Source organism: Protopterus annectens, chromosome 2.part1, assembly GCF_019279795.1.
Source record: "Protopterus annectens isolate FY-2018-M chromosome 2.part1, PAN1.0, whole genome shotgun sequence".
Classification (NCBI taxonomy): Eukaryota; Metazoa; Chordata; order Ceratodontiformes; family Protopteridae; genus Protopterus; species Protopterus annectens.
The window spans coordinates 804,006,908-804,022,453 of record NC_056729.1 but is presented as its reverse complement, the minus strand read 5'-3'; the positions used below and the strand labels follow the sequence as shown (position 1 = coordinate 804,022,453).

Here is a 15,546-nt window from a genome sequence, read left to right as displayed (position 1 = left end):
GCAACACATATATCATATATGATTATAATTAGTGTCCAGACACAAAGGCCATCTAGAAACATTGTTTATCTATAGACTTTTTGTTAAAAGTATAGAACAACTCCAAGCTTATAGACATGATATAGGATGTGGGACACAAACCAATGCTTAATAAACTCATTCTCCATTCACTTGGATAACTGAATTGCTAAAGAATTTCTCTATAATTAAGACATTTTACAGGCCACCATTCATAACTACTTATCCTCTTAAGACTGAATGGATTGTACACTATTAGGACACTTACTGCTTGGCAATATTTATACTGAGATCGCTTTTCAGCTCACAGTCCCAGGAACATCCTTTAATGACATATATACCTTTTGAGAGATCACAGCTCATGTCACTTACTAGGAATGAAGACAACCACTCAGCAATTTATACAAACTGATGGTTGTTAAACATAAAGAAGGATCTGAATGCTTGGTACCCCACAAATAGCAGTCAATTGTGTTAACACCATGGAGTAGGTTCCTATTGGTTCCCTTTCTTCAGTACTAGCAATTGCACCATGGGGAAGCCCTGCTAACAACAACTAACAGGCAGAAACATATAGAGCTGATTAATGTGTGTGTGCTATGCACAGCCTTATCCAAGTTATGTCCACATATTATTACTTTGTACAGTTCTGAAAGTTATTTTGAATAGTGTGTACACCAATAAATAAAACAGGGTTCTGTCTTTTAGCCACAGAGGAGAATACTCTGTCTTCCTCTAGAATAAAGTGTCTTGTTACAACAACTAGTTCTGACACTGGCAACTATCACCTTAAGGGGCTGGAAGAATGGCCCTGAAGAAGTAAAAAAAAAAAAAAAAAAAAAAAAAAAAACTTTATGAACACAGGGCTGTAGAATTACTTTAAGAAATAGAAATATATTCAAACCTTTAGAGACTTTTGGAATTTCCATTTTAATCTTCTCTATTTAGTTATATTTCAGTATGTTTGGTAAATTCTATAATCATAAATTGTGATATTTATTTAACATGTAATGGACTTTACGCAGAATTTTATTTGAATTATTGATGCTTTTCTTGTGCACAGTATTTGCCTTTCTCTAAAGGATATATTTCATCACCTTCACATTTTTAAATACTATTCAAAAATCAAGACCAGAAATTTATATTATATATATATATATATATATATATATATATATATATATATATATATATATTATATATTACCCCAAACATAAAGAAATACCTGCACAGGTATCAATTACTTGTATTACCTGTATTTCATGGAGTGATGGAGTGCTCATGCTTTCCTTTCCTGCCATCATTTTGTGGTTTCTGTTTGCAGTTTTACTATATTCAGCAGCAGTAGACATAGTAGCCATTCTTGTTTTTGTTTCAGACAACTGTACATTAGCTCTTGCAAAGAAGTATGAACTGGAATGTTTTGCATCCCAGAGTAAAGTACATTTATCACAATTAGAAGACAGAATGCATAGTCAGGTGAATATAAGAACTGTAAACTGTAAATCTAGTTAATTATTCAAATAATAACTGCTTTCCTTCCTGCTAAATTGTCATCTTATGTTCTGTGAAGGCATGACAGGAAGTCAAAGAAAGTGCAAGTTTTACAAAATTTTCGAACAGATTTTAAGGAATAAACACATTTATTTTTCTTTTTTTTTTTTTTTTACTCATATAGTTTTTATTTTCAAATAATAATATGGAATTTCCATAGTATTTTATGTATAATATTTTAAACTATATATACTATTTACATCAGCCTGACATCAGTTATAATATTCAATGTTCTCAATTACTGTACAGATGTAACCATATCTAGTTATCAGAGTATATCTGTTGATAATTGTAGAGTGCCCATCAATGATAAGACTTTTTTCCATGGGTTGTTTTCCAATGGCCTACGATAAATTCTTAGTTCTTTAATTTTGAAACTGAAATCCTAGCAAAAAAGTCCTCCATAGTTGGTGATATATTTGAAATCCATCTTCTAGTTATGCATTTCCTGGAAATTGCAAGTATTGTCCAGAATAAATGCAGCTTTGTTTTATTCAAATGAGGACCTTCGTTCACATTCAACAAAATCAAAGCTTTAGATAGAATAAAGGATTCATTGAATAAGACCTTTAAGAAGTTATTGATTCCATTTCAGTATGGCTTAATTTTAATACAGTCATAAAAAATATGATTCCAGTCAGCTCTATATACCTGCTCACATCAACATATTCCATTTGTGGAAGAACTGATTTTCGCAATTTTGTCTGGAGTTAAAAATGTTCTATGTAAATATTTCCGGTTAAATATTTTCCAATACTGTGTATTAGATGTGTGTTTTACTGATAATAAAAGGTTTGATTTGATTTCTTCAGTTACATGTAATGAATGACCTTTAGATACACACTGCCAATAGGATATTTTAGGTACTGTTTTATATGTTATTAATCCTTTATATACATTTCAGATACTATTTTTCATGTTATGGTCATTATATATAATTTCATATAAGTAATTTATAAGTTTTGATGTATCTTTAAAGGAAGAGTTATTAATTACTCTGCATAAATCTTGGGAGTACATTAAGATGCTTTGTCGAGTTAACCAGTCCTATGATGGGATTTCATAAGTTACTTTTATAATTTGTACATCTAGAGCTTTTAGTTCTTTAATGCTGCCAACATTTTTTTTGTTCCCAAGAAATAATTATTTATCTCTATATTTTGCGAGGATAGTTTTTTGTTATGATAAATGGGGTTAGAAGATTGAACCAAAGTCTTAAATCTATATTTATGTTGATGAATTTCTAAAATGAGTTGAAGTAATAATTAATCAGATATGATTTGGTGGGTCTTGTTATACTCTATTGCATATTAATACTTAATAAGTACCAAGGTTTATTAATTTTATCTAATACTGATTTTTTTAAAATTTTTTTTAATGAAGTAGATTCATTTGTTAATATAACAGTTTGTAATACATTCCAATTGGCAGAATAATTAGGATGTATCCATTCCATAGCAGTTTTAAATGTGGATGCTTTTATATATGATTCAATATCTGGAAAATTTAGTCCTCCTTGATTCCATGGCTTAATATGATGTATTGAGGCCACTCTATTTCTTTTAGGAAACCATAAGAATTTTAATAAACTTGTGTTTATCCCTTTAAGAATGTGTCTCAGGAAGCAACATAATTGCTAATGCAACATACAAAATCTTGGGTAGTAAAACCATTTTTATTAACTGTAATCTATCTTCAAATATCAATAATATTTTATTCCATTTTTCCACAGAGGTTTTGGCTGTGTTAACAATGCTGTAATAATTTATTGATATTAAATCATTTAAATCCTTGCATAAGACGATTACTAGATAATTTAGAGTAGATTCTTGTTTTCTTATCACATGATTCTCCATCACTTGTATTTCTTTCTTATTTAGAAATAAAAATTTAGATTTTGATCAACTAACGTGAAGTCCTGAAGTCATATAAAATTTATCTATTGTTGTTGTGTCTTTTAGCTTTTCCTGGTTAGGGGTCGCCACAGCGGAACTCCGGTCTGCTAATGATTGGCAGTAGATTTTTAGGTGCCGAGTTGCCAGCCCTGACACACAACCTTCAACGAAGGTACACCCATTCACGTATGTCTCCACGCAGAAGACGCCCTAGCTGAGAATCAAACCGGACAGCGTCTTACTGTGAGGCGACAATGCTACCGCAGCACCACCACCGCAGTAAGCATAATATATCTAAATCATCTAAAGTTTCTTTGGAATTAGATCTAATTCCTCTAAAGTTTCTTTGGAATTAGATAATGTTAGTAATATATCATCAGCAAATACCATTATTTTAGAATTATATTGGTCATAAACAACCATCCCTCTTATTTTTGAAGCCAATGCAAATAGAATAGGTGAAAACGGACAACCTTATTTAGTACCTTTTGTTATATAGATAGAGTCCAAGTGAAAGAGCCTAATTTGACATAAGCTAAATTTTATATATATATATATATATATATATATATATATATATATATATATATATATATATATATTCTTTAAGAGGTGAACAAAGGAAGGAGAAAATTCAAATAATACTAGAATTTTAAATAAATATTCCCAATTTAAGAAATCAAAAGCTTTCTCTATGTCTAAGCCAATTATCACTGTTTCTTGATTTTCCCTATTTAAATAATCTAAAAGAGTGAGTATCCTTTTGATATTGTCATGGGTGTGTTTATTGTGTATAAACCCAGTTTGGTCATTATCTATTGTTTTAGATAATGGTATTTTCATTGTATTTGCCATAATAATAATGATACAGCATATATGAGGCACAAAGACTCGGAACTTTATTTTCTTTTAGAATTGGAGAAATTAAAGAGTATTTCCAAGAAGGAGGTATTATTGCTTGTGACTGGATTTCTAACAAAGTTTTATGAAAGAGACATTATAGTTGAGGGAACTAGTTTATATATCTCTGTAATTATGCCATATATTCCTGGGGATTTATTAGCTTTACTTTCTTTTATCTTATAAGTAATTTCTTTATAAGAAATGTGTTTTTGTAAGTCTAATTTTAGTTCTTCAGGAATTTTGTTTATATTGCTAGAAATTGTATCCAAATTTAATTGGTCAGTATGTAATTTCTCATTTTTAAAGTGTTCCTTACAGTAAAGTCTGAATGCATCAAGAATGTCTCCTCTATCCAACAATTACTTTCCCCTCTTTTCATGATAAATATTGTTAATGTTGTTAGCTTTGGAATGTATTTTTACTCTTGTAGATAAATTATGAAAATGTATTGGGGAAACAGCCAAAAAAATTACTTTTAGTTTTTATAGTGCTAGATTAGTTTTGTGTGTTAAAATTTCATTATATTTCTTATCTAATTCCTCTAATTTTTTTTTTCATTTCTGGGCAGTTTTGATGTTTTTCAGATTTCACTGACAAAAGTCTAGATTGTATGTCTAGCAATTCAGAATCCTACTCTCTAACTTTGTTTTTGTACCAACTTAGGGTTTTACCAAACATATAAGATTTTAATGCATCCCATATCATGACTTTGCTGATTTCTGTTGTATAATTAATATCTAGGAAGAACTGTAGTTCTAACAACAACCAAGGTTTAAATTATTTAACATTTGTAATATATGATGGGATTCTAGAAGAAAATATTAACGGTTTAAACTCAATTTGAAATTTCAAAATTAGAGAGTTATCTGAAAAGGAGCATGGAATTATTGAGAAATTGGTGATAGACAGATTTTAGACAATTTTGAATGTCGATCCTGAACAACAAATATTTTATCTATTCCAGTTTGTGTACCAAATCAATAACCTTGGTGGGAAAACAAAGATTTATCTTCTTTCAATTTAAATATGTCTATTAGATAAAATGACTCAGTCTATTTTTTTAAGATGTTGATATAGAGGATGTATGAAAAGGTCTCTTATTGGTATTTTCAGAAGTGTCTAAGATACAGTTGAAATCTCCTCCTATTATTAAATTACCGTCATAATTATTGGAAATAAAGTCTAAGTGCTTTCTGCCAGTTCCTATTCCAATACCAGGGAACCAATACAGATTTACTAATGCCCATATTCTATTGTTAAATTTAACTATGACAAAAGCTGTAAGACCCACTTTATCTTCATATTTATAAATAACTTCTGGGATATTAATATTCTTTTTCCATAAAATTGTTACTCCTCTTGTCTTTGACTTAGAAGAAGATTGAGCTAAGATTGTATATTCATTAGGATTCCATGCATATCTATCATTTATTTTGAAATGCATTTCTTGAAGGAAGACTACTTGTACTTTGTTCAACTTTAGATATCTCAGTAAATTAGATTGTTTGTTTGGGTTATTTAAGCCATTAGTATTTAAGGTTAACAAAGTTAGATCCATATCAAATTATCAGAAAATTACTCTGTTATATATTTGTTGCTATTACACAGTTTCCTCTGATAACAGTAAAAAATATGCTGATATATAATTCTTTAGATAGAAAAGTCAAGACGTATTTCTTTTATGAATACAGATAAGTTAAAAATTGAGTCAGGCTTAAAAGGAACATTTTAAATAATAATAAATTAAAAATGACAGCTATAAATTGAACAACATTCCACTCTATACATGGAATTGTTCCTAATCTAACAGATAAACATAGGTCTGTTAGATTATCCCCCATACCTTTAGCAATCAGAAACTGAGCTCCATAAATAAAACTATTATATGGAGAATAATTTATAAGAAAGAAATATAACATTCTAAAGAACCTAGCATAGCAGGAAATACTACCTTTGATAATATAATCAACAATCTTATCAAGTTAAGAAATGCCTGATAAGTAAATACCTATATGAAATTCTCAATTTATAAGTAAGCTTGCATAAAGATTATACTTTAAATATGAGTCAGAATAAAGCATTATATTTAAATTATTAATAACTAACTTGTGCTAAAGAATGTATCTAATCTTTCTATTTTAAGTCATTTTTATAGCTATATTAAGTCTAACTACCTATGATGGGTTTATTAATAGTCTTTTAACTATAATCACATCTGATTAACAATTAGCATTCAAATATTTTAGACAATTGAAACATGTTATAGTCCTGATAGTATTCAAAAACTGATGTATATAAGCAGAATCAGAATACCACATTAAATTACATGTATACTCATTGAAGTTTTCTTAAAGTATTTTCTTTTCTCTTTTTTTTCCCTTGTTCTTTCTTTCCCATGTCAGGTTTATATTAACTTGCATTGGTGTATCAACTGCAATAGTTCAAAAGTATTACATCAATATTCCATAGATATATTACTTTATATAAATAAGTAATCCAAAGGCAAAGTAATAAGGAGGAGCTTTGTGTGTGCGGAAGATAATAAAGTACAGTTGTGTACACTTACCATAAATGTAGATGTTCGAGTGTATTCACTGTTGCAGTCATTACATTTGAGTAATCTGCTGGCAGGTTGCCCTCAGTCGGCCTGATTAACAAAGTCTTGGGTCCTGCATCAGTTGCTGTCCCTTCTTCCATGACGTCAGGGGTATAAAACATGCAGCCGATGCCATTACATCAGTTTTTCTAGCCCCAGATATCAGGTGCCCCCCGAATGGGGAGCCAAATATTTAAGTAATTAAAAACACAAAAATATAACTCCAAACAAAAGCAAATACACCAAAAATGCTTTTAAGCACAGTAAAGGAAAGAAGAGGTATAGTAAGAGAAAAACAGGGGGGTTGGAAGGAGGGTAACCAGGACTGCAACAGTGAATACACTCGAAAGTCTACATTTATGGTAAGTGTACACAACTGTACTATGTTCTTCATGTTTCACTGTTGCAGTCATTACATTTGGGTAGATTCCCAAAGCTATGGTTGGGAGGATGGATTTATATAGCATTAGGACCAGCTATAAAGTCCTGTTGGACAGCAGAGGCAAAGCCAGCTCTGGACTTAGAGAAAAAAGGTAAATGGTAATGTTTGGTGAACGTATGAACTGAGCTCCAGGTAGCAGCTTCTAGAATGTCTCTGGTAGGAACACCTGTGAGAAAGGCTGTAGAAGTAGATGCAGCCCTGGGGGAATGAGATCTGATCCCCTGGGGGATAGTCTTACCATGGTGCATATAGCAGAAATTAATACAATGGCATATCCATTTGGAAATAGTCTGCTTTGAAATAGCCTTTCCCTCTGCCCCTGCAGCAAATCCCACCAGTAGTTGTTCAGATTTTCTTTTAGATTTTCTCTGTTTAAGTAAAATCTAAGTTGTCTGTGTACATCCAATGAATGCAGAATCCGTTCCCCCTTGTTCTGTGGATTGGGAAAGAAAGTTGGCAAAAGAATGGTCTGATTAAGAGCCACACTGGATACCACCTTAGGCATGAAAGATAGATTGGTCCTGAGAGACATCCTGTCCTTATGAAAAATAATGAAAGGCTCCACTGTCATAAGAGCCTGTAATTCGGAAATCCTTCTAGCTGAAGTGACTGCTAATAGGAAAGATGTTTTCCAGGAGAGAAATTTTAAGTTTGCAGTAGAAGCTGGCTTGAAAGGAGGGGGATTGAGTTTTTCCAATACAAAATTGAGGTCCCAGGCAGGGGTTGGAGCTCTCTTGGGTGGTCTTAAGTTTTTGGCACCTCTGAGTTTCTGCTTTAGCAGAGGATGAGAGAAGAGGGGAAGTTCTGTGTTGTAATGAACTGAAATGGCTGAGGCATGGATTTTTATGGATAAAAAGGACAGACCCTTGTGAATCATCTCAGTTAAATACAATCTGAGGAATACTGGGCACTGTTGCACTTATCCCTTGTGATTGATTCCAGGCACAGAAACGTTTCCATTTGTCAACATAAGATTTTCTAGTACTAGGCCTTCTTGCCTCCAAAATGACATCCATCACAGGTTTGCTGAGGGATGCCAAGGCTGAATTTAGGTGATTAGCCACGCTGCAAAATTCAAAGTTTGGAGCTGTGTGAGCAGAATTTGGTTGTTCTGCTGAGACAGTAGGTAAGGTGTCTGAGGCAGATGCCATGGAGGAAGGTGTGACACATTGCGCAGGAGTGGGTACCAGTGTTGGCGAGGCCAGTCTGGAGCAATCAGAATAATTTTTGGTTTGTCCTGTTTGACTTTTAGTAGAACTTTGGAGAGCAGAGGCAGAGGGGGAAAGGCATAGACTGATAGTTTTTTCCAGCTGAATGATACAGCATCCACTTTCCAGGCTTTTTTGTGATAAGTTCTTGTGCAGAATTTGTCCAACTGATAGTTCTGGGGTGAGGCAAAAAAAAATCTATGGCTGAACTCCCCCATTTGTGTGCCAACATGTTGAAAATCCGTGGTTCCAGTTTCCATTTGTGTGGGTCCATGAGATTTCTGCTTCGTTCATCTGCCAGAGTATTCAGCTTTCCTGGCCGGAATTGAGCTTATACTTGAATTTGATAGGTCAAGGCCATGTTCCACAATGCCATGGCTAGTCTGAAAAGTGGGTAGGAGTGTGTACCCCCCTGCTTGTTTATGTAACACATAACTGTGGTGTTGTCTGTCTTTATCATTAATTATCCTAGATAAAGGTAGTCCTTGAGGCTGTCAGTGCATTCTGTACAGCTAGCATCTCTTTTTGATTGATATGAATGTGCATTTGATTTGGGCTCCATTTGCCTTGAATGCACTTTCCTGCCAGATGAGCCCCCCCCCAAGCATAGTCTGATGTGTCTGTAGTTAGGGTTTGCGTGGCAGGGGGTGGAGTGAATAGCAGTTCCCTTGTTTTGGTGGCAGGCAAGGTATGATAGGAATCATTGTTTCCAGGCTGTGACAATGTTGACTCCATAAATTCTTTAAGTACCACTGAAGTTTCATCATATGCAGTCTTGCATATGGAATTAGAAGAATGCAGGATGCCATGAACCCCAAGGCTTGCAGAATTTGTCTTGCAGATAGCAGGGTTTTTGTGGTCACCTGTTTGAAGTAAGTCACCAAATGAATTTGCTTTTCTGGTGTAAGGTAAGCCATCTGGGCAGTTGTATTCAAGTTTACACCCAGGAATGCAATTTTTTGAGAGGGTACCAGTTGTGATTTATTTTCATTTATGGTTTACCCTAGACAAGTTAGAACCTTTTTTTACAAACACCAGATGGTTTTGAAGAATGTCCCTGTTTTCTGCCTGAATTAGACAATCTTCCAGGTATGGATATATTTGAATATTTCTTTGCCTGTAAAATACAATTACTGGAGCCAGGCACTTTATGAAGACCCTGAGCACAGTAGATAAGCCAAAGTTAAGTGCAGAGAACTGGTAATGCAAAAGAAATGCTTTGAAGTGGAGTTATTTTCTGCAAGATTCCCTGATTGGGATATGCAGGTAAGCCTCTTTTAAGTCTAGAGTTACAACCACGCATCTTTGCCTAGCATAGGAAGTAACTGTTGAAAGAGTCAGCATCTTGAATTTTGGAATGTCCAGAAATGTGTTTAGAGTAGATAAGTCCAGAATTGGACGCCATGATTTGTCTTTTCTGGGTACCAGTAAAAGTCTTGAATAGAAACCTTGTCCCTTTTCCTCTTCTGGGACTGGTTAAATAGCTCCCATGTTCATGAGAGACAGTACTTGTTTCTGGGCCTCTGCCCACTGATTTGGGGGCAGGTCTGGCCATCCGTTTGGGATTGGCAACGTGTGGAAATGAAATATGTATCCCTGGGATACTATATTTAAAACCCATTTGTCCTGGGTTATAAGTTGCCAGTTTCTTACATGAAGTGCCAGTTTTCCCCCCAAAGGGGCAGCTGAAAGATAAGTGCTTGGTAAGTGTAGAGGGAATTCATTTAGACTGCTTACCATAGGGAGATTCCTTATTGTTTCCATATTTGAAGGAGGAGGCACCCCATTGTTTTGTTCGAAAAGTCCCTTGTGACTGAAACCTGGAGCCTTTGGAATGTCTGGGTTTAACTTGAGTCACTCTCGAAGGAAGTGGAAAGGACCAGTTCTTAGTAGGCCAGTGCCTACTAAATCTTGGAGGTTGCACTTGTAAGACATATTTCACAGTTTGCATAGATTTAGCTTTATCTTCCATCTTTTTTAAAACTTCTTCAGCCTTATTACCAAAGAGATGGTCCTGTTGTAAAGGAGCATCCAACAATTTTGCTTTAACATGATCAGGCAGAGCTTGATCTTTGAGCCAACCATGCCTTCGTAGCACAGAGCCAGTTACAGCAGCCCTGCAAGAGGCCTCCAAAGAATCAAAACCACATTGCAAAGTATGTTTTCCAACTTGTTCAACTGAATGCAATAAATCCTGTAAATCTTTATTTTCCACACAGTCAGAAATTAACATAATTTTCTGTTTAAGCAGTCCCATGATATGCTGCTGGTATTTAAGCATATGAAATTGACAGTTTAAAGCCCTGATTGCCAAGGTTTCAGAAGTGTAAAGCTTCTTACCCTACCTATCCAGTGCCCTGTAATCTCTATCAGAAGGGGTAGGATTTTTAGCAGTAGAGGCTTTAATGCCCTTGGGACCCTGAGAAATGGTTTCAGGATCTGCAATAGGATTTTTGAAAAGGAATTTGTGGGAGTCAGGAACCCTGTAGTATCTGTCTGACTTACAAGAAGCCAGAGGCAGAGAATCAGGAGCCATACTAGATTCTGAAAAAACATCATCAACAATGTCTAGGACAGGAGGTATAGCCAAAGTCATATGTTGAGGAAGAAGAAGAAGAAAATCCCTAAGTCTCTTTTTAGATTCAGAGAAATCCTGACTTTCCCAGTGGAAATGTTCCCGTAAGGTATGTAAAGTTTCCCCAAAAGAAAAATCCTCAGGGGGAGAAGCAGAAGGAATGTAATCTTCTGCATCAGAGTCCTCATAAGTAGGTATTGAAAAACCTGTTCATTAGAAGAGTCAGGAGAAATAGAATCCTTTTCAGAAGATTCATAATCAATGTCTTGCCTAGGCCTCTTAGAAGGCGGGGGGGGGGGGGGCTGGCTACCCCTGATCAGAGTAATTAAATCTTCAGCCATTTTGATCATTTGTTTTTTAGGCATAGAGGCCTGCACATGTGGCCCAGGCATCGGTTCTTTAGACATAGATTTAGATTTTGGCCTTAGTTTTGAAGATGGCGTTGGTCTAATATACAAATCTGTAGGTCTGAAAACACCCTCAGAAGCCAGTGTTTTCACAGCGGCTCCAGACCCATCTAAGGTAGAGACATCCGCAAGTTCCATAAATGAAGCATCTTGCGGCATACCGGACACCGAATGGGTCTCAGTGGAGGCCTGCGAATCAGGAGTAGTGGGTATCAGGGACTGCAAAAGCACCTCACTGAGTACCGGTGAACTGGCGACTGGCTTAGGAGAAGTGTTATCAGTTTTGGACCTCGACGGCCTGTCTCTGTCTTTTTCTTTGCATTTTTAGGAATTCCGGTAGTCGGATTGCTAACCGACAACATTTCTGGATAATTGAAGTGTGAGCCAAAACATTTAGAAGCAAAAATATAATGACGTTTAATAGTGCGTTGATTAAATTTTGCACAAAACCAACAGCAAGGTACGTTGTTGTCAGGGCCTAGGCAAGGAATACAGTACAAATGAAAATCCTTATGAGGTATTTGCTTCCCACAAGTAATGCAATTATTTAGTTTTACTGACATCGGTAAGGAGCAAGAAAATGTTTCTCCGATAGGCTACTTAGCTTTTTAGTTGAAGACTTCGGTTCTGAAACTAGAAAAAGAAAATTTCAGGAGTCGGCCGTCCGGCACTTGTGAACTGCTTCTGCTTCGGGAACCATGCGGCAAGAAAGACTGATGTAATGGCGTCAGCTGCATGTTTTATACCCCTGACAACCTGACGTCATGGAAGAAGGGACAGCAACCGACGCAGGACCCAAGACTTTGTTAATCAGGCTGACTGAGGGCAACCTCCCAGCAGATTACCCAAATGTAATGACTGCAACAGTGAATCACGAAGAACATCCAGGTTATCCATTGTAAAGTGTAGTTTTTGCTGCTTGTTGATATGATGTTAATGAGGTTACTCAGCAACAAAAACTGTATAACGCATTGCTATTACTTGGTTAATGTATGCTCAACTGCAGTGTTTATTGTTTTTCATCTGCAAATTTGCGCCCATAAATTCCTGCTCAAATACTGCAGTGTCATACTAAATTTACAAATTAGTGAATCTCATATCATAAGATAGAAACCCATCTCCATACCAATTCTGCATCTGAAAGAGTTCAGGAATATTACTGTATATACAACATTACTGTTGTGCAATGGTCTGATTATAAATCTTGCATGACTGTGTCTGCAACCATATTTGCAAATCAGACACATTGAATTGTGAACAAATAAGCAGAAAGTTATATAAATGTATGATACTTATGGATTTACCAAGTTTGGCAGCAAAATTGCCAGCCTCTGCTAGGAAGAAATACTCTTGGCCAAGAAATGGAAGTGGAGCAATCCAATTTCTCAAACGATCAAAATCTAATAGGGGTATCTCATTAAAGTGAACTAGGTATATCTTGTTCCACAAATATACAGGGAATGTTGAAAATACTGACAAATATAGTTTCTGCAGCTAAAAACTAGAACAGGTACATTTTGTTACTGAAAGTAAATCTCACCCAGCAGATGAGGTTCTATATATAATGAAAGGCCAGTATTTTAGAAAAGATTATACACTACAAACTATGCAAACATTGTAATGTTCAAGTAGTCAAAAAGTTTTCTAAACATCAGGTACAAAGAGTTAATAAAAAAGAAAACATGATATAATCAACTGTGCGCATTTCCAACCAAAGAAGTGAAGAAAGAAAGCAGTATAACTGATGAAAACAGAACAGAAATAATATTTATTACTGATACAGGCAGTCAAATATCCACATTGTCACAGTTTCTGACAGACATAAAATTATAAAATATCCCAGTATGCTAGCAGAACCTAAAATACAAGTACATGGGAAATGTAGTACATTGTTTTTCTTCTACAGCAGAGAGGTTTCAACTGTAACTGGCAGTACACTGAAAGTTATCTACTAAAAACACTAGCTGATTTTGGAGAAGTGCATTTTTAAACCAGAAACCATGGTCTCCCTTGATGTCAGGGTCAATAAATACAAGCATCACATATCGGTCTTACATGATATTTATAATAGCTGAAATTACTAGTGAAATAAATTATTATTGTTATTATTTTTTTTATGACTCAGACAATGGCAATTTCTACTTTACACTACCAACAAAACAGTGGCCGATTGTTCTTCACAGTCTTCGGTGGCATTCAGCGTTTACTCCAAAAAACATTAAAAAATGCAAGACTTTTAATGTATGACTTTATCATTTAGTCATCCCTTCCAATACACAGACTACGTTATAAATGAGTTATTATCAGATACTAAATGGGAAGGCTCAATCTTCTGCAGTTACATTTGAGATCAGTACAAAAACGATTTTACTTTAACATTTATTCAAAAACACAAACTAAAGTATTATAAATAAAACCCGTTAAAGAGCCATAGCTCCTAATCCTTAATTTCTAATATACGGAACGATCACACAAATGTGAAACTGACTTGCAAATTTTACCTTGTTAAACTTGCGTTGCATTTTAGTCTTTTCCATAATTATTCAGTTTCAAATCACTGTTTAGCAATTAACTGCCCAGATTCACCACAGACAGTTTCGCAGGGCCATTAAACTTGATGTCATTGTTTCACGTTACCATGGCAACCCAGACAGTAATCAGATCCTGCCAGGAAACACCCACCAATGCCATCTTTCTCTCCTTTTGAATGATGTGGACCAAAAAAAAAAAACAAAATGAAAGCAATCGGTGACAAGGACCAGGCAACCATCTCAAATCCTGTCTAACGAGTCAGCTAGCATGACAGCACTAACGGATGACACATCAGCCTAAAACATCAGTCTAAAACAATCAGGAACAGCCAGCAATTTAATAAAGCCCAAAATTTAACCACATTAATTTAATAAAATAATCAAGTGAACCAATTAAGTAAACTAATCAAAAGAAAGCAGAAGTTTGTTCAATAATGAGACCATGTATGCCTTATTTTACCACGAATATGTAATTTATTAAATAATACAAGGTCTATGGCTACTACCAAGAAAGTATACTACCCCAGCTTGTCCTACCTGCATTAATGTAAAGTAATCACTTCAGTCTTCGTTCTTTCAAAAGCCAGATATTAGATGCTTCTAATAGTTAATTTAAGTGACTCTTTTATTTGAGAAGTCACATAAAAAGATACATTTCCGTTTTAAACATTTATTCATAAAAATTAATATCTTTGTTGAAACTTTGACAGATTTAGCTGAAACAGCTATTTTAGGATCAGTCTTTTGTTTTTTGTTTTTTTTCTTTTTAACATCAGTCCATGCGTTCATTTCTTTTGATTTTTTCAGAGAGGGGGATAGCCAATCCATATCTTATGGGACAGAAATCACATTGTTGTTCTTAATAAATGAGGAAGCTTCGCCTAAGTCATTAAAGGTTCTCATTTCAGTAGCATAAAATATGTTTATCTTGGCAGGAAAGTTGTGCCTTGATATTATTTTGTTTAAGCAGCTTTATTATTGGTCAAACCTTTTCCCTTTGCTCTATTACTCTGGTGGAATAACCATTATCAAACCTTATCAGGTTCTGATTATATTTTAGGGGTGATTTCCTCCAGGCAATTTTTAAAACTAGTTATTTACCCAAATATGATAAAAAATTTATGACTATTGATCTGGGAGGAATATTTGCTGAGTTAGAAGCAGGTTTTCCTAGAGCTCTATGCACCCTTTCAATACCATAAGAGAAATCTTTTTTAGGTCTTAGAAATCAGGAATCCAAGATGTTAAAAGTGAAATAATGTCCCCACCTTCAGTATTTCCAGGTAGCCCGAAGACCCTAAAGTTATTTCTCCTTTATCTGTTTTCTAGATCATTGAATCTGTTAAGCAGCCAAGTATTTTGTTTAAGAAGAAATGCTTTTTGAGTTTCTTCTTCTTTAAGCCACCCTTCAATATCA

The 15,546-nt window shown here is 34.7% G+C and overlaps 1 protein-coding gene across 1 annotated transcript in view; it reads right to left on the bottom strand.

Annotated features, from left to right (window-relative positions):
- The window catches only part of TUSC3 (tumor suppressor candidate 3), a 1,506,863-nt gene extending 1,492,674 nt beyond the window's left edge, over positions 1 to 14,189 (bottom strand). Inside the window, exon 1 of the mRNA XM_044063505.1 lies at positions 14,100 to 14,189. Coding sequence (XP_043919440.1) covers positions 14,100 to 14,135 — 36 coding nt within the window. The 5' untranslated portion in view covers positions 14,136 to 14,189. The remainder of the gene's footprint in view (positions 1 to 14,099) is intronic.
- Positions 14,190 to 15,546: the final 1,357 nt, after the last annotated feature.